This window comes from Cygnus olor, chromosome 9, assembly GCF_009769625.2.
Source record: "Cygnus olor isolate bCygOlo1 chromosome 9, bCygOlo1.pri.v2, whole genome shotgun sequence".
NCBI classification, from domain to species: domain Eukaryota; kingdom Metazoa; phylum Chordata; class Aves; order Anseriformes; family Anatidae; genus Cygnus; species Cygnus olor.
In genome coordinates this window covers 4,320,891-4,347,346 of record NC_049177.1, presented here as the reverse complement: position 1 = coordinate 4,347,346, position 26,456 = coordinate 4,320,891, and the positions used below count along the sequence as shown (strand labels likewise).

The window sequence follows — 26,456 nt, the reverse complement described above, 5'->3', positions numbered from 1 at the left end:
CTGCAACGACAAGAGGACGCCGCAGGAGAAATTGGGAAGGTGGAAGGCACTGTGACAGCCCCAGCTAAAATTCTGCTCCCCCATGCCCACCAAGAGCCAGCAGCCTCTCAGCCAGCTGCTGGCAAAGACCTCCACTTTAGGGCTCTCAGAGCTATTTCCATACCAACACAGGCCACATATACAGCAAAGAGCAGTGACACAGAACAGCAACAAACCACAACATTAAAACACACTATTATTTTAAAATATTAAACATTAAATATTTACCCCTTCTGCTATTAAAACACCCACTAGAGTTTAATAATACATGTCATTGTCCTGATGCTACTTTTCTTTAAGGTATTTAAAACAGATTTTGAAGTCAGGAAATTCACTGTGATGAAAAATAATAAAACTTTGTGACATTTATCAACAGGAGTTCCCATTTTGAAATGTGTAAGTGCAATGGAGATTAGACAGTGCATAAAAATCCTAAGAAAACAACTGTGCTGACACACAACCACCTTCAGTAGTTATTCAGTGGCTCTTCTAACATTATAATTAATAAAACTGATGTTTAGTCGTTACTTAAAGGTTCCGTACAGACAAACTGCAAAATCTCAAATAGAAAAAACTGCCAGATGAATGACAAGGGCTACAAAACACTTAATGTAACTGACAACTCCAACCTTCCTATCTAGAAAATCTATACAGGAAATGAAGTTTCAGTATTATTACACTATTATTTCATTTTGATGCAATGCTTTTCAGCCAGCATAATCCCTCCTGCGTGAGGACTACAATTACACCCACAAGTGAAAAGGAGCCAGCGCTGGGGTGCAGGAAAGCTCTTCTGAATGTCAGGAGCTCTCCCCGGGAAGCTTGTTTCCTCACTGTCCTCACTGCTTGGAGTCATTTCCGTAAGCTAAAACACCACAATCTGACATCAAATAGTGAGTCACCAGACAGGTCTAAGTTGTACTGCATGTGGAAGGGCAGCCTGTTGTTAGCATGCCCTGTGCCTGGTGTCTAGATTCCCTGATGTAATGCACTGGCAGACGGACAGATGTCAGGCTGGGTCAGGAGCCTACCTGGGAGGGAGGGATGAGACGGCTTCTCAATGGCCTTTCTGGGCTTACTTTCTGCAATTACAACGAACAACCTAAAGAAGCTTCTTCAGTAAGGTGCTTCGTTCTGCTCTGGCCCCTGCAGAGCTCCCAGCACATCCCTCCTCACCCACGTGGCCAACACCTCTATAACATACTTGCCAAAAACATTTTTGCATGGAGCACCTGGCTCAAGTTGATTTAAGAAAGAACAGGTGAAAACTAATATTTACTTCCTAGATGATTTCTAGAATTTTATTCAGATACACACAAAAATAGTATGCCTTATGTGTATATACATGTATACTCTCTGCACATACTAACCTCCTGCAAAACATTATGGGATTAAATATGTTGCAGTCAGATAGCTTAAGTTCCTCAAACTAAGTACAGCTTTGAATTGCAAAATGCACTGTCCCCTTACATTGCAATATGAAACGTGGAAAAAAAAAAATGAGGATTGCCAATTGATCTCCATATTCAAGAATACAGAGTTGGAAAAGATTACATTATGCACTTTTTCACCATCTAAAATGAAGATTTTTATATTGTTTCTTGTGGAGTGATTCTTTTTGACAAAATTATAGCCCATGAGGGCACTAATGGTTGGCATAAATGCGTGCAGCAGACTCAGGAGTGAGAAAAATTCAGAAGACAGGAGGAAACAGGATGGTACAGAACAGAATTCCGGGAAGTTAAGAGCACTTCAAAAACAAATATTGAAGACAATTTTATTCTGGCTTTTAAAGTTCTGGAAACTTCACTTTTCTTGGAACCTTAGTTACTCAAGCTCTGGCTGCCTAAGGAAAGTTAGGGTGGAAAAGTCCATAAGGAACATATCTTAAGAGAGGTACAGCTATAGGAATGATAGATTCACAAAGAATTGTATTTAGAATATACCTAAGAAGTGTAAATGAATTAAGGGACTCATATTAATCAATCATAAAAGGTAAAATATTCTCTTTGCATCCTACAAAAATATTTAGTTATCAAACAACTATTTAAATACTCATTAAAAAAAATCTTCATTTTACAGTCTCAGCAAAAAGCAGACCATTAGCCATCTTAAAGTAAATTCTTCTGTCCCACTCATTACCGTAATATCTCAACATCACCAATGGTACCTAGACTGAAATCTGTTACAAGGGCCTTATCATAGCAGTCTTATACTCTTTTTAAATCAGGCAGCAGTACTTCATGGACAAGACCACCTGAACAGTGGCTTCAGAGAGATGAAGCTGTACATTGCCTTTGTACAGCTTCACCAACAGTCCGATCAGGGATCAGACATTTAATGCTGGTTTTAATCCTGGCTCCAGATGATCAAGTATGTACAAGATGTATTCCTTTGCTGTTCGTGAGACCATTGCACATCTGAAGGAAGAGGAGCTTCCTTCACTGTGTAAAGTGTTGGGGTTTTCACAGCTCTAAAGAAAGAAGTGAAGGTCACCAGCTCCAGCCCTGCACAGCCACCCAGAGCTGCTGGACACCAGGCCAGAACACAGACTGGTGCTGGGTCCGTACAGACTGGGGCAGTCGCTGCAGAGGACTGTAATCATAGATCTTCACAGCACCTCAGGCTCAGTTTTACTTATTTTTGGACTAGAAACCATCTTCTTCCTGGAGCTTAATTTGTTTTATATATTGCTTTTGGCTTTGTGGCAGAAGTGGAACATATGGATTACTACTTTAAAAGAGGGTCACATCCTGCCATTATTCCATGCACAGGCTTAGTCCTCTAGTACTGTTTTTTCCACTACTTTCCTCCCCTCTCCCGCTCCCCTTGGCTTACTGGTATTGCAGAGAAAGCAAATAGAGCTGCTCAATATGTATTTTATCAGGTTGTCATTAGCATCCCCTTGGAGTACTCAGCTGTAATGATTCCCAGGTTCCATGCACTAATGTTCCATTTTTAGATCCACCACTTTCCCTGTAAAGCAGTGAGGACAGTGCTGGCCTTGCAACTTGAGGAACCTTAAAATAAAAAGCAGACCCCAAAGTGTTGAAAAGGCAGTGAGAATTCTGGGAAGGTAGATTATTCCATAAGCTGTGTTATCTTTTAACCCTCCTGTCATTGCAAAAGATGGCATGGTTCAGGCAATTTGAGCTGGCAGTAAGTTGCTACTGCTCTTTCTAGACCTGCTGCTAGAAAGAAATATTGCCTATAAAATGTCATGTTGCATAGAATTTAACAGCTATATTTCTTTCTAATATTGTTTTTTTTTTTTTCTAACCCACTGTGTTTGTCTATAACTGACTTTTCATCTGCAAATTATCTTGCGGTTATGCTCCATGGGAAATAGCCCATAGTAGGAAGCCAGGTGTGCAAAACCCCAATCTGTGAAAAAAAGGCAGAGAACACATGGATTACTGGCTCATTATTGAGTGTGCTTGTAATTCAAAGTCTTACAGAAGTTGGCTGACGATTTGATTCCCTAAATCCGTTCTGCTAATGGAAATGACAGGCTATATTTCAAATCCATAGTGAAAGATTGAGAAAATTCAGAGAAGTGGCTGAAGTAAACTTACTGGAGATGTTGGGTGCACAATTCAAATGTCTTTCAAAGTAATAAAATCAGTAACAACCCCAAATATCCCTGAGGCAGTAGGAGAGCAAGCAGAACCTTTTTTAATCTGAGACCACATCTGGAAACAATACAATTATATTTTTTAAAAAGGGACAGAAGGAAATCATGCCTAGTGGGGTTCTAACTGCCACTGAAGAACTTTGCTTGTCTTTCTACTATAAAGGTAGAGCGACCTCTAGATACTGATAATAAATATAAACCTCTACGCATCCTTCATAGTGCACCTCTTCCTCCGATAGTGGCAATGTACACTTCAAATACATAATAACTAAGAGTCTACAACCACATCAAATATATATACATATATATATATTGTGAAAAGGTATCAATATTTTCTAAGCTCGGAGCATTCTGGGTACCACTGATTAGCACTCACGTAAAAATACCAATACCAATGGACTAGCAGTGACAGGGAATGAAGCTGGAGAACAGCGGAATAAGGGATAGATTCAGTGCATTTGTAGTTTTTCTAGACATAAATATAGAAGAGCTAGCACTTACAGACATGTTGTTAACCTCCTCCCTTCCCCCCAACCTCCCTTCTGGCCTCCAAAAATCAAACCTGATTCAAATCACCTAAACAATATTAAATTAAAGAGGATGTTCACTATCAACGCATCAATGTCCCCACAAAACCTTGGCTTTATTTGAGAAATAAAGGATACAGACATTAGATATTTACCTCTTTAACAAATAAACTTTCTGCTTTTTGTTCTGCATCTTCAGGTACAGAAGGGTACAGCGTCCTGATTTCCAGTGAAATTGTGTCTGTCTGACGATAAACAAACAAAAAACCAAATTAGCCAGGATGACAGAACAGAAGTTTTGTCTCATGAAGACAAGAGAACCAGTATTATTACTGCTTGCATTTTTCTTTTTTTTCTCCATGCAGACAATACACATGCACACCAACTGCAACCCAATTCCCTCCCTCACACACTATCAATAATATCAGCTAAAGAATTCATTAACAAGCAAGGGCAGTGTTCAAATAGATTTATGGGAACAACATTTTTCCAAGCAAACTGGGATCCACAGAGAAGTGGATCTCCAGAAGGCCCCCACAACAGGCTGGGTTTCCCTTAGTCCAAGGAGAGGCCAGGGCCACCAGCAATGCTCCTCTGTGTGACCCAGAACCTCCATGGGGTGGTCAGGCAAGTCAGTCCCTAGGCAAAAATCATGAGGGGAGGTTTTGGGGCACTTGGAGTTAATCTGCAGATCAGGCCCACTCATTTTCTCCACTGTAAGATGAAAAGCAAGCTAGTGACAGCACACCCCAGCAGACCAGATTTTGCTCTCGGTTACAAGGGAATAACTCCATTTGAGGTAACCTACGGCTGAAACCAAGCCGAATGTCATCTCGCAGCTCATCGTCTCTTCCCTTACAGAACGGCACGTGATTTCCAGGGGAAGGCCTACTGCCGATGGCTGGGTTAATGAGGAACCACTGCTTTCTACAGCCACGAAGCAGCCTGCAGCACCCAGTGCTAACGGATAGCCTGTGAGGATCTGTTTCATATCCCCAGTCTCAGACTAAAAAGGGATCGTTCTTCTCCACGAATTGAAGCACCCAGGCTGCGTGTGACAGTCACCTGGCTGTTACTGACTGAATTGCTCTTTGCAGCTTACAAACACCACGCTGGTTCCTCCTATGGCTTTTCCTATGAGTAATTCTGAGAGAAAGGCATACATCACACAGGCAGATGAAGACATCATGGGGTTCCCCAAACTTTTTCTGTTTCAGCTGGATAGCTGAGGATACAGCACAGATAGATCACTTGGGCTCCGACAAGTAGTGATGGTCCCAGTGCAGTATGAATAAACCCTCTTGTTCTGATAAACTATACAAGCTTTCCTAAATGTGGATTACAAGGCTCTCTCTTTGTATTACCAAAGCACACATGCAGTGAAGATTTACACAGTCATTTAGTCTATGAATAAAAGAGACAACCAATGGAGAAATATGGATTTTGAGGCCACACTTAGTGATAGTGAAGATGGCTGGATCCTTCACTGCTTAGGGACTTCCCAGCAATGCCCACAGCCTCTGGAAAACACTTGCTTTCTTATTTCACACATGCATAACATTTCAAGTCCCTTTTTTAAGCAGTGCTGAGAAGATGCAATCCCTGAGCACAGCTGAAAACCCACAGATGTGGCATCACAGGAGCCCTTCACCAGGCTGGGGCCCAGCCACCAGCAACAGAAGCCACAAAACACGCACGCTGCCCTTCCACGGCATCACGGCTGCTAAAGATGATCAGCAGACACAAGGCAGAGCAGGAGGACACAGAAAAGAGATGTGATGAACTCTGTACCTCACACTGACCCTGCGAGGATGGTGACTAAGCTGCAGAGAGACCAACAACCTCTTCTGCTTGACTACAATAAAACGTATTTGCCCTGCACACTATGCAAAAGAGAGTTTTCAGTATTTATTTAAAATGTATACCATTTTTTTAAGCCTAACGCAGCAACACTTCCTGTCAACTGCTATCAACACGCTGACCAAGACAGCTCAACGTTTTCCTACTGGGGTAGCCGTGCCTGCCTTCCCTCGGAGCTCGTGTGAGAGGTTACAGGACTGCAGCAGAACAAGAGCTGGAACTGCAATCCACAGCTTCACGTGCAGCACTCGCCCCCACTTTTCGTCTCAATGAGATTGCCCTTTGGAGGAAAGAAACAGAGCTGTGCAAAACTGAGAAATCGCTAACATGGGGCTTGTTGCACTTGCAGGCTTTGCCAAAGAATGTCGTGGATTTACTTACATAGAACTGTGACATGACAAATGTTGTGTATTGTTATATTTAAACTTGTTTTAAAAACTACAAAGCACTTCCTTTCTGAGAATTAGTTACGATCAACCACCGAGCTGCAAAAGCCTTGCCACAAAAACACTTCCTGTTCATAGCTGATTACTTCCAAAGCTAACTGCCCTTAAGGGCTGATCTGCCATAGCATTTGTTCACTACAGCCTGTTTACTTCAAAAAACAACTAAATTTCAACATCAGATCGAATGCTGAAGGGTTAATAATAATAAAAAGGATTTTACTTAACAAATTCAGCATTTGTAACTGTTTTGACTGCAATCTCTTTTTCTGTTTAGGCATTCATAGCATTTGTGCATTCAAATCAAAGGTTAAAAGGCTATCTTCTAGTTTATGAATGCAGAGACTCTGATAACTATATAATGCAGATATTAACAAAGCCACAGACTTCTGGGTATCAATTTTGTATAAATATCCTATATCCACCAATGATTTCTGGCATTCAGCCAGCATCTCATTTGCATAAAGCTTTGGCCCCAAGTGTTTGATTAGTTATAAGGTGTGATTTAATTAAGCAATGTCTCTTGCTACATCCACTGAAGAGCATTTCTACAGTGAAAACCACAGGCTAATACTGTCCCTTATCAATGATTGATTAGGAATAATATTTTCAGACAGGGTGCACTTCCCACCAACACAGTAAGTGTAGGATTTGAAAATGGAGTTCAAACTCTATTAGGCATTTCAAACATTTGCACTCTGAATCTATTCTAACAGCTTTTAGTCTGAAAGTGTGTAACCAGTGGTTGAATCTTTAGACAGATACATTGAAAATGATTACATTTACTTCCTGAAAAGGCAGCCCTTCTAAGAGAGCTAACCGCACGTCGACAGAAATGTTTGTATTTGTCAATGCTTAGATTCAGTCTCTCCAAAGAAAAGCTGCTCAGGCCCATTTTCATCTAAGTAAACAGCTTTCCTTAACATCAGTGAAAACTGCAACGAGTTAGTCCAAATTAAAAAGCGAGGATCAGGTGGAACTCTGCAATATAAATGCTGCCGCTGCATGGGGCTGCCAGCAGGCTGCTGCCGGCCCTCCTAGCACAGACCTTGCCGAGGCGGTGCAAGCGCAGGGCAAAGGGAAAGGAAAGCAAGCACAGGGCGTGTTGGAAGGTCACAGGACATGCTGGGTGTAAGCACCTATGCTCTCATAATGTTTGCTTTGCTAACTGCTTTACTCTCTGTTTTTAAGAAGTCGAAGTGCACCCATCCAAGCCCAGCTGCCACTCACTTTCCTGCTACTCCCACGTGACGTGAGTTTGCATGAGAAAGGTCCCATATCACCTTGTCGTGAGTAACGGACCAAACTTCTGCTCTTCTCTGAAGAGTAGATACTGCCTACCACATGGGAAAGTGGTAGGTAAGTCACGTGCTATTGAAAAGAAGCTGCTAGTCCACCACAGTAACTCTGCTGATGTCAGAAACACTAGTCAGGAGTACAGGGTGATTTCCAAGGAGCTCCCACCCCCTCGTTAGAGCTGCCCTACAGCGTACATTCACCGTTCCACGTGAAGAAGCAATGGTTTTGCTCACTCTCAGGGGTCACTTGCATCAGGGTGCCTTGTGAACTGCTGTACCTGAGCAAACAGCTTTTGTCCCTGCACAGCGGGTTCACAATAAAAAAATAGGGAGGTTTTGGCTCTTCCTTATTCGGAACTTTAAAAAATAAAATTAAAAAATAGCCTAGCAAGTCGCACCTGCTCTGACAGCGTGCATCAGCACTACACAGCCCCTCTTCTGAGTCCTCTGAGATACTTGGAGGGCACCTGGGGGAGCTTTCAAAAGCCCAGAAGAGCCAGGAGCACAAGGACAACTTGAACAGGTTCTCCATTCCCAGATTGCAGAGCTAAGCGTTGCTATCTTACACCTGTCCTAAATCTAGGCACTGAAACTGTTTGTCCTATTGCAGGTTCAAATCAGATGTATTTATACAATTAGTTTAAGAAAGTCTAATTTCTAAACAGATTTTTATTTACATATATTTTTAAAAAGGAAGGCGTGAGGAGAAAGAGGAACAAATTTTCATGACACAGAGTTTAGCATTTTTTTAACCTATTAAATACTTTCAGCTGCCTTTTAATGATAAATAACATTTATCAACACGTAACTATCATGTCTTTACCTATCAAACCCCAGCACAAGCATGGTGTTAGCAGAGAGGTGCTGCACTAAGGGAGGGTACCACCGATACCACATAAGACTTGAGATCCCGGAGAGATTTAACAGGAGACTGCTTCAGGCTCAGTGAATTTTGAAGGATGGTGACATGAAGAAAGGATGGAAAAGTACTTAGGAAAGGATATGGCAAGCATTTTGACATGAAGGTCCTTAGGAGCAGAAGTACAAATGTACGGTGATGGAGCCATGCAAGACTAAGAGGTGAAACACTAAAGACGAGAGGAAGAAAGATCTGAATGAAGTTGTCACATTCCTTTCATGGTGTCCTTTCTGGTAAATGTATAGGAGGAAAGGGAGAAACAGGAATGGCAGACAGTGGTTTCTGTTGTCAAGGGAGTGTGGCCAGGTCTGGGATAACAGAAGTTGAATGGCGCACTGTAATCCAAATATGAGGATAATGCAAACCTACCAGCACCATGACCAAGCATGCGCTTTTATGATTATAACAAGAAGGACAAACTCCCACTTACTCCCAAGTACAGTGCACACTCACACTCGTGACAAGGAGCTCCTGTGAAGCTGTGCAGATCCTTCCCCCACATAGTTGCTGCATTGCTACAAATGCAAAGTTTTGTAGGAGAAATTTCCACTGGCCATTGTTTCCCAGAAGAACAACAGAAGGACAATTTGTTTACGGGATCCAGGAGCAGAGCTGCATGCTATTTTCAAAGGGAAATTGGACTTCGGGCAGGCAGGAGCAGAGTTAGCAAGCAAGGCACTGCTAGGAAAACAAGTGGAACTGATGGGATTTTTTTTTTTTTTTTTTTTTTAAAAGAGTTGTTAGGCACAGTCAGAAAAACATGAACCATCTTTTCCCCAGCTGGAGTTAAACTGGAGAATGCATCTTCATAACACATGCCGTATTCCTCTGTTGAAATGCAGGGACATGGAGAAATATCAGGTTCAGATCGATACCAAGATACCAAGAAGTCTTTGCTGTCCCACAGACTTCTTGTGGGATGTTGGAAGTGACTTACAAAGGTCTTGTGAGAATAACTGCATTACTATTAAATACTACAGATCCAGAAATGGCACATCAGTGTTAAACGCCAAATTTTCTCTTATGCTCACTACTTCACCTCTCACATTTGCTTGGGTTTCACTCTTAATAAACTTTTGCTAACACAGGCCCAAAGCGGGGCTGCATCATCGCTGAGCTATGAAGTCTGAAGCAATTCTAATCGTTGCTTTTAAACAGTAACGTCCACCATTTCCTGGGGCATTATCACATTAAATAACACTCAGAGCCAGCCTGAGCATCTCCTAATTCAGTCAGACCTGGATCTCTTTCTACTCAAATGGCTGACCCAGACTGCTGTGCACAGGTGATATTTCAGCAGGAAGGAGCAGGGCTATAAATAGATGCTCTGCAGCTGAAAAACCTGTCTGCTATTGAAGCTCTGCAGCCCTGTCTGGTGACATAAGCTCTTGTTACTGCAGCCGACTTCAACAAGAAGATAACAAAGAAAAGAGACTGTTTTATTGCAAGGCAATGGACCTACCTCTGCCTCTGCTCTTTTATGAGTACAGGTCATCTCTACTATGCAGGTACCTCTCTGTGGTTTTTAATAGTTACTATTTTATTTTATTGAGTATACTGTGTTTTGCAGTTATTCTCCGTAACACAGAGGAAACAAAATAGAAGTAACTACACTAAAGGCCAGGCTGCAACTGCTAAAAATGAAATGAAAATAAGGATATGAAAATATGGTTTGACAGGCAGAGGTCTGGAGCAGTAGGACATGATTCTTCTTTTGCTGAGAAGAAACAGCTTCTTTTGCTCAGCTGACTCGGGCTCAGTTATTCTAAATCCAGGGGCTCAGGGGCCTTGTGACAGCACACAGTAAGTCTAGTCAGCTTTATAATGCTAAATTTCAATTTCATAAATTCACAAATGTGCAAAATGGATAAAGGAATTAACGGTGATGTGGAAATGTATTCTGTTCAGTTCTCTCTCAATCCCACGAGCACATTAACTCAGTTAATGCCACCAAGGAAATAGAGCCATTTAGTAAAACAAAGCAGTCTATTAGATTGAGCTGGCCCCGCAGGACAGCAGCAGTGCCATGAGCTGATGGGAAGGGCTCTCACACAGCAGTTACAGTCGGTCACAGATTGAAATGTATTTCCTTTAGAGAATGCCTATTCATCAGAATATTTTGCAGAGATTGGTTGATTCTGAAGAAGTCGCTATAAGGTGCGGGCAATCTGCCAGCTTACTTGCCTGGCAGCATGTCTCCCAAGCCTCCCTGCAGGCAGCCCCTGCCCTCCTGAGCCACCCCTGCCCCTGACTTCCAGATTCTTGATTTCTTTGCAGCTCAGCAGGCCGAGCACTGGGGAACCATGGATGAGGTCAGGCAGCCTCGCGGCTGTGGGCTCTGCTACCCACAGCCTGTCAGCTTCACACCACAGGGGCTGCCTTGGCACTGGGGACTCCGCATCCCCATCGCTCAGGGACAGCTTGCCAGATCTCCATCCCCACTGGAGAGGAATTCGAGAAAACCCCAAAACCAAACAAAATTCAAGTCTGTTCAGGTTTACCCTTTTCGTGCAAACTCAAGTTGCTCACGCAGCTGGGAAATATGTTACAGCTGCCACCTAAAAATTCTGACTGAGCAGAAGTCCAAGAGACATGGGTCGACTCTAGTGGCCAACTATATCCAATAGAATGTAGGATCAGATTGATTATAAGTAAATTACGGAAGTATAATTCAATTAGATTGTAATAGTAAGGAAAAATTCCAGCACAAGCTAAACTGCCACTGTGTTGAGCAAACAAAGTACATGTTATGGAATAAAACATTTTATGAGGTCTTGAAATATGTTTGGGAACAACCAGGGCTTTGTGCTGTATCTAATACTGAACTATAAACTCACTCATGTACGAATGTCAGGGAAAAAAAAAAGAGTGAATTTGGTAGGAGAGGAGTAAGGAGCTACGTGTAAACTAAGAAAAATCTTAGAGAGCCCTGGGGCCACTTCTGTGTCTCCCTTTAACAGTGAGGGTAAAATAAACAAGTAGACAAACTGAAGAGAGAGAACAACACACATTTGCCTTGTACTTACTGAAAAGTCATCATCGGGGAACAATATCAGATCTTTAAACAGGCTATCCCCAATATTTTTTTCAATTTCTGTGATGACAGCTTCATAATCCAAAGGCTCCAAGAGTTTGGGTTTTTCCTGCTGTAGAGAAAAAAACAGATCAGGTAATCTCGCTACACTCAAATTCTCCTTTTTTTTTTTTTTTTTTCCTGCATAAACTGAGATCTGCTGCATTTTTTTTTTTTTTAACACCAGGATATGAATGATGACCCTCCCACCTCTCCATAGCTTGCCGCAGCTGAGCTGATTCATAGAAGCAGAAGTGAGGAAGCTGGGCCAGTCATAATCATTGTTCTCAACCTGATAATTCAAGGGCAATTTGTCAGCTCATTACGGGGACTAAACCCACCACATTGTCTGTCATTCTTTGGAACACTCTTTCTCTGTAAATATATGTAGAACAATAGACAGATGGACGCAATTTGAATGGAATATAAATATTATTTTGAGTTAATATGTTGTAGAATAAAAGCTGTATTTTACCCACTGCTCTTGCACTGTGCTATTCAGAATAACATAAACCTTCCTCTCCCTCTTAGCTAGACCAAAACCATGGTGTATCAGAAAAGAAAGCTTCTACATCTCCATAAACCAAATTTCTCCAATGGACAATCTGATGGTTGTCCACAGCATATGGTTTATACATATAATATACACATGGTCCACTGTACATGTGATGGTCCAAAGATATCAGTTGCTCCCTCTTTTAACTTTGTTCTCGAGAGTTCCTGCTTCTTCAGTAATTACAGTCATCTCAAAATTGTACCCCGGCCCTTCTTGTGTACACTGTTTCCCTTCTACATTAAGTTCAAATCCTCGTTTGTATCAAATGGATCTATGAAAAGTTTAATTAAGTATCAGCAATACAGACACACAAAATAGACTAAAACATGGAGACACAAATGCTCCTATAAGGTTATTCAATGGCTGTTCAGCTTATCAGACACAGAATAACCACGGACCACCCTCCAGGTCACCCAGTCCAGCCTGTTATTCAAAGCGGGGCAAATTGGATCAGGCTGCTCAGGAACCTGTCCATACGAATCCTGAAAACCTCCAAGGATGGAGATGCAATTTAAAAAGTTGTAGCTGTTCCTTCAACAGTTCAGTCTATTACCTCTCTTAGTTGTGCTTGCCAGCTAAAAAGTTAATAAATTTCTAATAGTCAGCAATATTTAGTATTCACAGGCCAAAGGCAGTATCAAGTGATGTTGAGATATTAAAGAAATAAAAACTAGATAAGATCAACAAATAACAGTAATAAATAGAGCTTTTTTGAAAGCTCTTTCCCAAAGAAACTGGCTCATGAATGTTGCTGTAGGATGTGAGGGAAAGGGGGGAAAGAGAAACAATATTTGGCCTATCTAAACATGGTGTAACTACCGACTTCAGGAAGCCTCTAAAAGAGCTATTCCCATGAAATAAAATAAAAAGGGATTATAACACGTGGATACTGTACTAGATTCCCTCTTGGATGAACCCGGAGACCAGGACAGTTGTCCAACTTGTGTCAGAGTCATGAAAGGGACACTGAATTAGAAATAAAATTTGGGACTGTTTAACAGGAAAACAAAACCAAAAACTTATCTTTAGAAAATACACTGTAAAACAAAAGGCCCAAAAGAGGAGAATCATCTTTAAAACTTGATTAGATTCTGTGACAGGACTGTACACTAGTGCATGATGCTCAGGTAAGACAAGTCACCCTAACAGAGCTCTTGAGATTTCACATTACCCCAGTCACCTTACCTCAGACTGTCACAGGCCAGAACTCGGCCCTAGGCAGCAATAGCTGACATGTTAACTCCAGTCCTACCCAAGAAACACTTGGGTTGAAGCTAAAGCAGTATTCTTTAGCGTGGTGTTTTCAGTCTGCCACCTACAGCAGCTCCCCGCAGGAACAAAAGGGGCTCATCCATCTATCTCACCACACACAGCTCTCTCTTCCTTCCTTTCAAGTTGCGTTAAGTCACTGCAGTACCCTTGACCCACAAGTTTTAGGCTCTCCTTCATTAAACCTAATTATATCTATTTATTAAATATTCCTGTATAGACATAAGTCTCGAGGAGGAAGAGAGAACACCAGCGACGCATGCTGAGTGCACCATCTGCTGTACCACTAATGATGCCCAGGTCTGAAAAGTAGTTAACTCCATCTATGTTCAGAAGAAAGCAACGTTGTAGTAATGTACTGTTATCTTCAGTAGGAAGCCTTACAGCAACCACTTGCAAGAAAAAAAAAAAAAAAGGGGGGGGCAAAGTAAAAGTGAAAAAACACATGTACTGATTTTTTTTGAGGTACAAGTGTTTCTTACAGGCATTTTCCCCATTTAGTGGTTTCACTAAAACATGTACGTTTTCTGCAGAAAGTTCACAACGTTAACTGCACTGGGATCCCTCCCTTCCTAAAGCAGACACCATATTACTAGTGGTTTCACAGCAGTCTCAGGTTTTAGCAAGTCAGGCATGCCACTGTAACCATCAATGTCCACACCAAAAATGTGGAGGTGTCAGAACAGCATTAATCTAGGTCCCGTACTCCCAAGAAACTTCATAGACATTACTTTTAATTATTTTTTTTTAAAACACAAAGTAAGCAAGCGACAAGTAGCTACCTTCCTCCTAAAGTTATAGAGTAAGAAAGAGCTGGGGAATCCCACAAATCTTTGGACTCTTGAATATGGGGGGAATTCCCATAAAAACTCATGGCATTTGCAGCTTCTCTGTGCAGATGGGAACCACCCTATTTGCTGGGACTGAGAGAATGAAGAGGTATTTCTTCTTCCCCCTGGAAATCCCTGCAAGGCTAGAGTGAGTATAGCCACATCTCCTTCAAAACCAGTGACACACAGCTGCTCAGCCATGGGCAGAGGCTGGGCAAGCATTTGCCATTTCGGCCTCCCCTTTCTCCTCAGAAAGCCACTCCTGATCAATGTCTGAAACACTCCAGAGCCAAACTTCTCCTCGACAGTTGCAAGGTCATTTATGCGGGGCGAGAATGAAACTCGAGAAAACCCTGAAGCAGAGAAACAGAGTGAGTGTATACACATCGCTGCTCCCGCAGCGCTAATTCTCTGCTTGGCCGTGCTGGGAGCCGAAGTGCACGAGCTGGTAGAAACATGTGAACAGAAGTTAACAGAAAGGTCTTACGAGAAGGATGATGCGTCCAAAATGCACCTACATAGAAGCAGATGTGACATTATCACAACTATTGCAAAGCTTTTCGGTGAAGCCCTTCAATGTTCATGATGTTTTTCTAGTGATGCAGTGACCGATGTCATTCTTGCTACAACTTCACGGCAAAATCCTGCAGAAAATGCAACACTGCATCACTCCAAGTCTCATAAATCAGAGACGCAAGTAATAACCCACTCTTCAATATATTGCAGAGATAATCCAGTCCATTCACTGCTGACATGAAGCATGACAATGTAGTAAACATGAGACCTCTTTATCAATCCTTGCTCAGTGAGATATAAACCGCAGAATGTCTTGCGTTCAAAGGTACCCACAAGGACCATCGAGTCCAACCCCTGACTCCACAGAGGACCACCCCAAAACCAGGCCATGTGTCTGAGAGCGCTGCCCAAACACTCCCTGAACTCCAGCAGCTCAGTGCTGTGACCACTGCCCTAAGGAGCCTGTGCAGTGTCCCACCACCTCTGGGTGCAGAACCTTTCCCTAACTCCCAGCCTGACCCTCCCCTGTCACAGCCTCAGCACGTTCCTGCACAGCCTCACAAACCTGCACACTAGGCAAGGCGCACACCCACCCGGTCCCTGTCAGAGCCAGTACTTTGGCTTTGGCAAAGGCCGGCACTACAGCGCTCAGCGCTGCGTTTGTGACAGCAGGCGGCAGCTGCTCCAGTTCGCAGTTTCTCTCCAGAAGATGTGAATGACTGTTCAGTTCGCTTGTCACAGGCAGACCGAAGTGGTGACGTTGGGATTAGCAGATTTCTCCCTGCAAGCACTAGCAGAGATTTGTAAATGAGCAGGGCTGATTTAAAGCTTTAATAACCAGAGTGCTGCCTCTCCTCAATTTAACTTGTCTGTTCTTTTTGGAAGTGGACCAACCGAGCGATCTGTGCGCCAAGATCAAATTACGCTGGCTTGGATTTTTATAGTGCTTTTTATATTCTCTATCTCAAGTGAGTAATGAATTACATTTAGGTGTACTGCAATGGTTGTGAAAATATAGTAAACGGCCCTCTCCAACTCCTCACCTGCTCTAACAACCACAACAGAACCATTTACTTTACATGCTGACACTACGCTGTTGACCATACTTCTGCACGTTGTTTAGCCAACTTTCCCAAACTCTTTTTGAATAGTTAAGGGGTCTCTAACAAGCACCGGAGCCAACACCACAGCAGGACAATCACTGCTTCACTTCAGCCCAGAACTCCAGGTGTGATATTCAGTTTGAACAGCACCGTAAAAACCCACCTCCTTGAATGAGACCTACACCATAGTCTTCTTATCCACATAACAAAAGCATTATTTTCCCTGCAATAATAACCAAAATATCCACAAAAGTTATTTTAAAGAAACAGACATGGTACGCGGCTTGCCGTCAGCTACAGAGACTTTCTGTTGGTGCTAGTACCCACCTTTTCTTCACAGTTATATGACAATACGACTGACACGTCATCCGCCTGAAGTCATATTTCTGTGACCACTCATTAAAGGAGGAACTGATGTAACTTAGACCAACAGCATCTGGATAGTCATCCCAAGCACTTCCTCATTCTAAAGATAAACTAGACCAAATGTTATGATTTTCTAACGCTTTAAATGCATATTAGTATATTGCCAGATACCAATTTCTGAGTATCTGGAATTTATTTTTTATTTTTTAAAGATGCTTAAATAAATTTCTTCTCTTAAAGTCCCCATGCCAGAAAGAAGAAAATGAAAAACACAGATAAAGAGAAAATAAACAATTCAAGCCGATGGACTCTGGTTACCCGAAAAAATGTTTCTTAGTGACAGGAGAATCCACTGTGTATTCTTAAAAATTCAGAAGACTTGTGATGGCCAGATTGGTCACAATCAAGGAAGACTGATTTTGTGTTTTGCCAAGTTATGAACTGTGATTTTAGACAAACCAATCTCATATACCTTCGAGACATTGAAAAGGACAGGCTTACAAGAGAAAGGGCCACTTATTGAAATAACATCATCTTTCCTCGTTTTTTTTTTAAATAGACTTCTCAATGATACTATTAACCAAGCCCAATCCTACTAAAATTCACAACAGCAAAATAAATTAACTTCAGGGATGGCATCAATGTAAAGTGCTTCCCAGACTACTACTTCTTCCCTTCCTGTCCCCAGTTATATGCTGTAGCTGGCACAGAACATGACTGTGGATTTTTATGTAGTTAATATATGTAGTTAATTTTATTCCACCAGGGTGGGCCAACTTAACTTAAATATTTCTTGGCCAAGCTTGTCAGAACTGAGCTAAAGAACAGCCAGGATTCCATGACTTGTGGAGGAGGTGTGTTGTTACAGCTGAATTTAACCCTGTCTTCAGACCTGCTCCGATGCATGCTGGCCACAGCTCCCTGAACATTCAACAAGCTGAAGCTGGGGCTAGAAGACCATTCACATTTAATGGAGTCACCAAAATGTCTGCTTTTTCCTGGAGCAATGTGCGTGTCTCCTTGCCACTAGGCAGTGACAAGGTTACAGTTGGCTCAGTATGCAATCCACAATCAACAAGTTTGTTGAAATCAGCGGTACAAAGAAAATTTTCAGTGACACCCCTTCCTTCCCACCCTCAGAGAAGTTCACTTGTCAGGTCTAAAATGTTTACTTTGTAATGTCTTTCACCAAAACTTGGAGAACTGTACTTGGGAAGGAATCCAGTCAGTCTTTCAGAGTGGCACAGCATAACTGATATCCTGCAGTGGCAGCGGGGAAGCTGACGTGCCAGTAAATTTCATTAATGGGATTGCCAGTTCCCATACAATTCTGGTACAGAGAAAATTGCGAAGAACTACAAAGATCCAACCCCCCCAAATTCTTACTGATCCAGAAATTAGTTTCCAAAAATGCTATAGCAAAAAAAGCAGGGAAACCTATAGAAGATGCTGATGGGCATAAGGAAAGTGAAAAATCATTTTCTTTCATTAAAGCGTCTTTATTCAAAGAAAATACTGATTGACACCAATAAGGGATTTGCTTGACTGAATGAGATTTATCCTGTACAAATACAGCTTTGGATGGGGTAAATCCTAATTGCTTACATAATAAATTATCATTGTTTTGCCGATCAAGATTTATAAAGATCTACTGTGCCTATTTTCCAGCTTTAAAAATCACTGTAAGAGAATGGAGAGCATTAAATATCTGAAAATGGATGAGCTAAGCCAGGCCATTTTCATTTCAGCTACGCAGCCAGCTGAGGCCTCAGCGTCACACATGCACGTAACCGCCCCAACAGGCCGACCAACAGGCGACTGGGGTTAGGATAACAAACCACAGGACCCATTCTCAGACACATGTGAGTGACCTAGTCTTCATATTGCCTGATATTTCTCAAGGCAGATTTTATTGCTGCTCTCAGTATGAATTCTGAAAGCACCAGGCCTACTAAAGCTATCTTAGTAATGGTTGAAACCCGGAAGCCACACACGAGCCGTCAGCTCAAACATCCATGCACTGGGGAGATGGGGGTTGCTTCGTGCTGGGCTTGACTTACTCATAAGCATTTCCTGATTTCTGTTTCTCAGCCACGAGTGCATGCTTGGCGTTGTACGCTTGGTGTGGCGCTTTCTGAATCTGGACGCTACGTGCACACGCATCTTCAATGACTTGCACTTGCCATTTTACACATTAGCTTGAACTACAAACATAGCCTGCAAAATATTTCAGGAACCAAGAAAACAACCTGTGTGCCCAGTATTTACTCAGTAGCTAGAAACCATTTTAGGAAGGAGACAATCATTACTGTGTCACTGACAACGCCACCTCTAAAGAAACTGCAACATGTCAAAAATGTCAAAAATGACAATTTCTAAATAGTAAGTACTTCTGAAGCCTAGACTAAATATTTGTCCATGGGTCACTTCAGGGGAAAAACAAGAAACTCTTGTAAAATACCTTGAAGTTGTTTTTAAGTTGAATTTATACAGACCTCTAACCTGGTACCACGCAGCTGCTTCATTCCCCTTACCTGACCTTAGCCACAAAAAGAGCACAGTTACAGCAACAGTCAGTCTTTAAAGCTGAACCTATTCTTAAAGAAAGCAGACAAAATCCAAGGATGCCATTCTCTCATCTTCGTACAGATATCAGAACAGACTGGTAGGATGCTGTGCAAGGGGTCTAGGAAGATGAGATGTGGGGGTGAGCAGGGACCCTTGGTGACAGAGCTGGAGCACGCAGATGGCAGCCTTGGGAGCAATGGCCTCACCGTGGGTAGGGAAAAGTGACTTGTGCTGCCCTGGGCATGAAAAGGATGCTGGAGCAAGTCGAGTTCAGCCAGTCTGTAAACAACTGCCAGCCATGTCTGCTTTTCTAGCACGGTCTCAGCTGGGCAGACTCATGGTTGCAAAGAGGGACATAAATAAAACTATCCATCCTGCAAACAGTACGTAGTGGGTTCAACCAAAATTGTACTGGAAGCTTAGAAGCTTATGTAAACACCACTTGTGTGCGTGCATGCAAGAGAGACGGAGGGAGGGAGTCACTGCACTGTAGTCCATGGAAAATCTACTTTAAAAAAAGATGGCCCCAGTTTTTGCAATCAGATGGTCTTCGTAGCGAATGTGGAAAACCAGCTCTTACTGCTACATTCTCTATGCAGGAGTAATAGAATTGGTTAATAGTAACAAAATCAGACCAGACCAGTTCCCTCCTTCTGTCCAAGCTGGACAAATAAAGGAGACGCAGAGATCCACCCATGGTCTGTGAGGCTCAGGGGAAGGACAGCAGGGAAGATGCATGCAGTGACGCTACAGGTGACGCTTCCACCACTCTCATTTAGCACAATCCTGTGGCTACAAGAGGTGCACATTTTGCAGAACACAATGAACATCAGTGAACTGATTTTCAAAACTATTTTTATGTACTTCAAAAGTAAAGTTTTCTTTTTAGTTGACTTTTGTTTTTTAAGACTACATAAGACTTTTTCTTTTTTTTTTGCAGTGAATATTTAGAACCAAAGAGAAAACTAATGTCTGTTCATCATATCATAATCTGACACTAAAGACTTTGATCACTATCGTTAATTGCATGAAATTGCACAAACTATGTGGTCCATTTTCACTTAAACACTAAAATGTAGATGTATGAAGTCCTAGACCTGTAGAATAAGCAAAGAACGTTTTTGAAAGGGGCTGAACCTCTTCAGAAATCCCTGAATCAAAGAACAACTGACAAAAATGTTAACATTACCTCTAAATAAACTTTCCAAAAATAACACTTGATTTCTAGAGAGTACTTAGCAATAAGTCAGCATTTTGCACGACAGTCCTCATATATGTCGTCCTCCTTCAGATATGCAGTAAATGTCTCCCTTTTTCTAACTATCCTATGGTTACTTATGTCTTAATGAGTTACAGATATTTTTCATGCTACTTATCTGACTAAATCATATGTCTGTATTTCCACTAAGGATTTATCCATAAACACTAGTATTGTTCATGCACGATCACCTTAAACTCAACTCTCCCAATGACACAAGTTTCAGAAATTTCTAAACATTTCCTTGACATCAACCACCTTCCCAATCAGTTAGCTATCAAGTCATTTGCCCACACACACACAAATGATATAAATGAAAGCAAGATCCAGTCAACCACACTGAGCCCAATCAACAATCTACAATCAATTAAAACTAATCAGATTATAATTAGTCTTACAAAAGCAAGTTTCCAGCAAATAATAAAGGTCCATGTACAGAAAACACGGGTCCATCTGTGGTATAGGAATTCTGTCTCTGAATAAGTCCCCACTTTCGGAGGCCTTTGCAGCTGCCGTGGGAGCTAACCCCACTTGGAGATCTGCAGCAGGCTGGCGATTGAAGGAGGGATCAGCTCCTGGTTTGATAGCAAGAAGTACCCACAGGCCAACAATTTAACATGCTCCAATTACGAAATAGTGGGTAGAAGGACACGGGTCACAAGCCACAAAAGTAAAGCCAAGTGTGCTTGTGTTTCCTAGGGGCAAAACAAGCTATTGAGAAATACACCCACAGAATAACATGACACAGTGACTCCATCTCATCTTATGGCTGAAAAGAACAGAAAAAAAAAGACCAGATTCCCCTGAAAACTCAACTTATATCCCATGCATTATAAAAGCCAGCTACTTTGCAAGAAGCACTGTGCACTGCCTGCAGGCAGGCTACTGATTTATTGCTGCTATTTGGGCTTAGTTTTAGGTTGAACTCTGCTTTCCTGTAAGGCTTCAGCCACTTCTAGTGAGCACTAATCACACACAGTCAGGATCCACACAATAATGACAAAAATCCCTCCTAACCAGCATTTAACAGCAGCAGTGCCTACATCCTAACAAGTTTTGTGAGCTGTCAGGGTTAGATGCTTTCAACACCTGCATTAGCCTTCATTCTCAGGATGTGTGACTACAAAGTTTAAGATCTAAAAAATCTATGTAGATTGCAAAAGGCTAACATGAATTAAAGGACTCATGAGTTAACTCAATTTGTCATGATGAAACCAAATAATTACCCTTATTAAGGTTAAAGGGGTGTACTCTTAAATGTTTAGTCATGGGACTTCCTAAAACTTCACATTTCTTCAGTGAACACCAAGATGGTGTTGTCATTTTTCTTAAACTCTCAAGAATGTTATGTTTTTCAGGTGTGGTCCTACTGAATTTTGGAGTCAGCTTCAAGGAAACAAAAGGAGACTCAAGCATCTTAAAATGTACCTAACACCAAGTAAGTTTTCAGTGGTAACTGAAATGCACCCTGAACACAATGTTTCAGTTCAGCACCCTGAAGTGCTTACACAGACCTGTGTAAGGCTGTTGGAAAATCCCAAGAGTTATCTGGGGACTCTTTGAAAGCCGAGAACTTCTGAAAATCTACCAGCATTTGAGAGTTAACTTCAAAACCTCTCTAGCCCTTAGCATGTTTGACTTTATGACAATAGCTCAGGGCAGCAGGAACTACAGCGTTAAGTAGCCGTGTCAAAAAGATCCACTTTCATATAAAATATACAGTCAAAGTGGCAGCTAGTCATGAGCAAAACCCAAGCACTTTACTGCTAGACCAACCACAGGCAGTCCTAAACAATCAGTTAGAAAATTCTACAATTGCAGAGATATTTTCCTTCTTAAGAAAGCAAATAAGAAATATCTTCAGTGTATTATCACCAATTTTTTGCTACATCAGCATGAAGAACAGCCTCCAAAAAAAACCCTCACTGCACACACAAACACAATCTAATTTGATACACAAAACTACAGAAGAAAACTGAACACCTGTTATGAAGAAAAGGCTTGATTTTCTCCAAATCATTCTTAAGGAAATCATTAAATATTTGAAATCTAAAGTAGTGTCTTAAGGGAATACTTTGGAAACCAATACTTGTCTTTGTCTTCTCAACAGTGTTTCACTTAAAACTTTTATACATTTTCAGTTTTAGCTGAGAAAACTTAGATGCAAAATGAGTTAACGTGACCTGCCCGGTGCCACACATGGGAGTTTCAGAAGGTGCGGTCTTGGCTCAGTGCTATCAGTGGCAAAGCCACTGTTTACCTCCATGGGGTAGAATGTTGCTCCAGCTTTCCACCAAGGGCTCTGGATCTTCCTTCACTTGCTCACTGCACTGTAGGAGAGTGACTTTCTCCTGCTTCTGGCCTCCAAATGCACAAATTGAACCTAGTAGATCGTGAGACCTGAAGTCACGGAGAAGAACTTTCTACTCCAGAAGCAATGTTACTGATTTTCACAGAACTACCAAGCACGCATTACCAGGCGTCTCAGAGAGCATCACATAATGCTGCTATCAGTACCTGATCGGCAACGTGATGCTACACAACAGATTCCCTGATGTAAACTCCTGAACTCTCCATGCTTCAGTCGTAACGTAATCATTCTCTGATGTTTAGTACCTCGTCATACAGGTTGATACAATTCCTACAAACACACACCAAGGAATAAATCCTGCTCTCCCCTATTTGTACTTGACCTGTAATTTCATAACAATTTCGTAGAAGAGATGGAGGGACGGGAGGCATACTCACGCAGCTCAGTCTGTGAATTTCTCCTCGGTTCACTCGCCTCATGGTCTTTCTCTTCTTCCGCAGTTCACTGGGCTCCCTTCTGAAAACTCTCCCTCGAAAGCTCATTGTATCGGTAGGAATTCAAGCAGCAAACAAATTGCTCGTTAAAAACTGTGATCCTTCAACCTCTGCTTCAGCGTAACAAATGAAAGCTATGTATACTGTTCAAGAGGGAAGTATGTCTAAAACTTACATGCTGTATCCACAGTAACTGAACAGAAAGAAGAAAGCCAGCAATAACTCATTTCTTCCTGTGAATAATGCTCTATTAAGGCGGCAGTGTCTCATTAAACCATAAATACACCCGCCCCCCGTCTCTTATGCAAATCAAAACAGGAAGTTCTAGCAACAAGTCTTACAACTGAATGTCTATCTTCGCCTCAGAAACCATTACATCCTTTCCCCTCACCACCTTCCCTGATTCGAAAGCCCAAATGGCTGCAGTCCTCCTTCATGCGCACATATGTCCCCAAGCTAAGAAGTTACTCAAAAAATGGGGATCTCCTGCTGAGCGGGGCGATGGCAGGCCTCAGCAACAGGCTGCACAACAGGGCCCAGAGTCAGCTCTGCTGCCGGGCTGAGGTAACAGTTCCCCTTTCACGGGGCGCCAAACGTCAGTAAGGGGAAGCACCCCGCGAACTTATAAATCTGCAGACAGTTGAAAAATGGGAAACAGAGCCATTCACGTGCTGATGTTGAAAATACGTTTTGACCTGTAAAACCTGGTCTTAGGCCTGTCACCTGCCAGCTAGGAATAATCACCGCCTGTTTCTGCCTGGCGAGGCGGCACCGCCAGCTCACTGAGGGTACACAAGGTGGGCTGGCAGCCCCTGCCACCCCCCAGCCAGCCCTGGGACCCCCATGGGGAGCTGGAACAGCCCCCATCCCACTGCCCCTGGTGGGGATCGGGAGCAGAAGGGGAGCAGGACGTGTGGCCAGCCCTTTCGTTGTTCTGGTGGGCGACTCGCCCAACAGCCAGCTGTCCGCAGGCTCACAGGGCGCAAGTATCTCTCAGACCTGAACAAATCCCCTCAGTGCCCACACGTGCACGTGCTCGCACAGCCCCTTCTATTCTCCTTTGTTCCAGCTGAGGACTCGTCCTGCTGTAGTAGAAAACCTGCATTTCCCTATGTGGACAGTATTTATGTGGCGTCTTCTTATTTTGTAGTTAATATCAGTGTGCGTAGCCAAAGAATCGTTAGTTTTTCGGCTCTTTCACTCAGGATGTTTTGCACACTGAACTATAAACATCATCTTCATAGCTTGTTTCAGTGAATTGTTCTGAGATCTGCAGATTTTTTGTTTTGTTTTGTTGTTTCTCCCTTTGTATTGAGCAAATAATTCTGAATTCCATGAACCCCTTCTGGCATTTTTCAGCATTAGTAACATTTGATCCAAAGGAACAAACCTCTTAAAAATTTCCACTTGATCGTTCCATATGCAGGCTTCCTGTGCCAGGAGCCCAGTCACACTGAGCACAGCATATACGGCCTGTGTATTACAAACACGCATCACTCTGACGAGTTTGCCTTTGTCTTCTACAGTTAAAATATAATGCATGAGCTTCATGAATTTAACAAACAAGACCCCTATCTCAACAATATCTTTATAACTTAGCTTTGTGTTTGAGATCACCTCCTTTAAATGGAATTTTACCAGCCTGCTGTGTGACTGCTTGAGACAGATTTCACTGTACTCCTACTTAGCGTGAAAAGCATCCGCATCTGGCACTAGAAAACAGAAAAGGCAACAGAAGCTCTTTGCCAAGATATGCAGACATTTCAAGTGGCTACCAATATAGAACCACAACACTAACCAAGTTGGAATCACCCTTGTTTTCTCCCCAACCACCACACTATCTTTACCGAGTCCTGAGTGCCTCTCACGTAACATAGTGAACACAGCTGACAAGACAAAAGGTCCTTGCCGGAAGTTAAATTTAACTCTGGATCCATCAGCCCTGCTGACTTAACTTTAAGCAGATATCAATTCCTCTCAGAGGCTCCTTAGCGTATCGACTCGTTTCTGTAACTCGAGCACACAGAGCCATCTCCAGAGCTGCTTGTCTCAGCCGCCTGCAGCATTGCCCAAGCGCAGGCAGACAGGCACCACTTAGTGAGTGGACCTGGAAAAGACAGCTCCTTAAACCAAAACCATGCAGCCTAACACCATGCTGTACGAAAGGGAAGATGGTTCCCTGCACCGTCAGCTTCTGCAGCCTGCATAAAGCCTGCAAAAACTGCTCCTCAAGTTTGGCTTAGGACACTACTTAAATGCCCATTTCAGCTCCATCAGAAACCTTAACCTCTGCACACACGGCAGGGGAAGGCTGTCTCCTACACTTCCTGCCTCCAGCAATGCTGAGGAGCCCTTCCAGGGCATCCTCTCCCCCCCAGCTAAGTCCCCACTACTTCATGAAAATTTGATGAACTTGTGTTATTCCCAAATAATAAAAGGCTGGACTTAGGTTCGGGTTTCCAGTTGGTCCTTATCCAGTTGACTCCACCAAGTGTCTTTGTCCAATGCACTTTCAATCCTCATGTTATTAAAACTCATTTATTGCCATTCCTCTAACAGCCTGATTTTCAGACTCGATGCTAAAGGCACTGAGCACTGTATTTTCTCAGCACTGTTTAAAGGTTGAAGCAAGCAAATAACAAATAAGCTATAGCATTCACACAGAGATATAAACAGAACTGATAGTAGACAACTGCAAATAAAGATGTCACTTTCTTAGATCTGTTTTGGATGCATATCATATCCCTCTGCACTTGTAATGGGGAATAACATCATCAGTTTAACATCTAATAATGCTTTGTCCTGTAGTAGAAGTACAGAGCAAACTTGACCAGCATCAGTGCAACTTTAAATATTGCTTCATTTTTCCTTAAAGACTTCTGCATCTCTTTAGCTAGCATTATCAGGTAATTTAAGATAATCACAAAATCAGTTAATACAAATAAAATTCCTGTGCTGATTTTAAATCCAGAATGATTATGTGTAAGGTAAAAAGTATTAACCATATCCCAAGTTAACCCAAGAAAAGAGATATTGGGCCACAGCCACAAGCCTTTTTTACGTTTGCAGAGTCCTGCACCCAATTCATACAGTCAAAATAAGGACACTGAAGCACTTAAAAGGTAACATATGTAAGGCAGTCCAGGGTTTAATTGCTGTCTGTGTTGAACATTTTCATCTGTTCCCAGAGTTTTGAAGAAACTCATTTACATCTAGATAGGCAAAATAATAACATTTGATAAGTCCAATCCTTTTAAGGAATACATTTTAAGGAATACATTTAAGGAATACATTCCTTTTGCTTCATAACCAGTAGCATTCAGCTTTCTGACACGGGTCACAAATTCTTTAATAATTCTTTTCTTCTCTTTCCCTACATTTCTTTCAGATCT

At 42.2% G+C, this 26,456-nt stretch overlaps 1 protein-coding gene across 28 annotated transcripts in view; it reads right to left on the bottom strand.

The window, feature by feature from the left end:
* Nucleotides 1-26,456, bottom strand: part of DOCK10 (dedicator of cytokinesis 10) — a 155,403-nt gene that overhangs the window by 88,454 nt on the left and 40,493 nt on the right. For 15 of the 28 annotated variants that reach the window (XM_040566605.1, XM_040566607.1, XM_040566618.1 and 12 more), the window contains exons 2-3: nt 11,747-11,866; nt 4,356-4,445 (exon numbers count right to left, since the gene is read on the bottom strand). In XM_040566605.1, the coding sequence (XP_040422539.1) occupies nt 4,356-4,445; nt 11,747-11,866 (210 nt within the window). Of the gene's footprint in view, nt 1-4,355; nt 4,446-11,746; nt 11,867-23,007; nt 23,615-26,456 lie in introns of those variants that run through there. The other 13 variants (XM_040566606.1, XM_040566623.1, XM_040566609.1 and 10 more) reach the window with 5 other exon arrangements.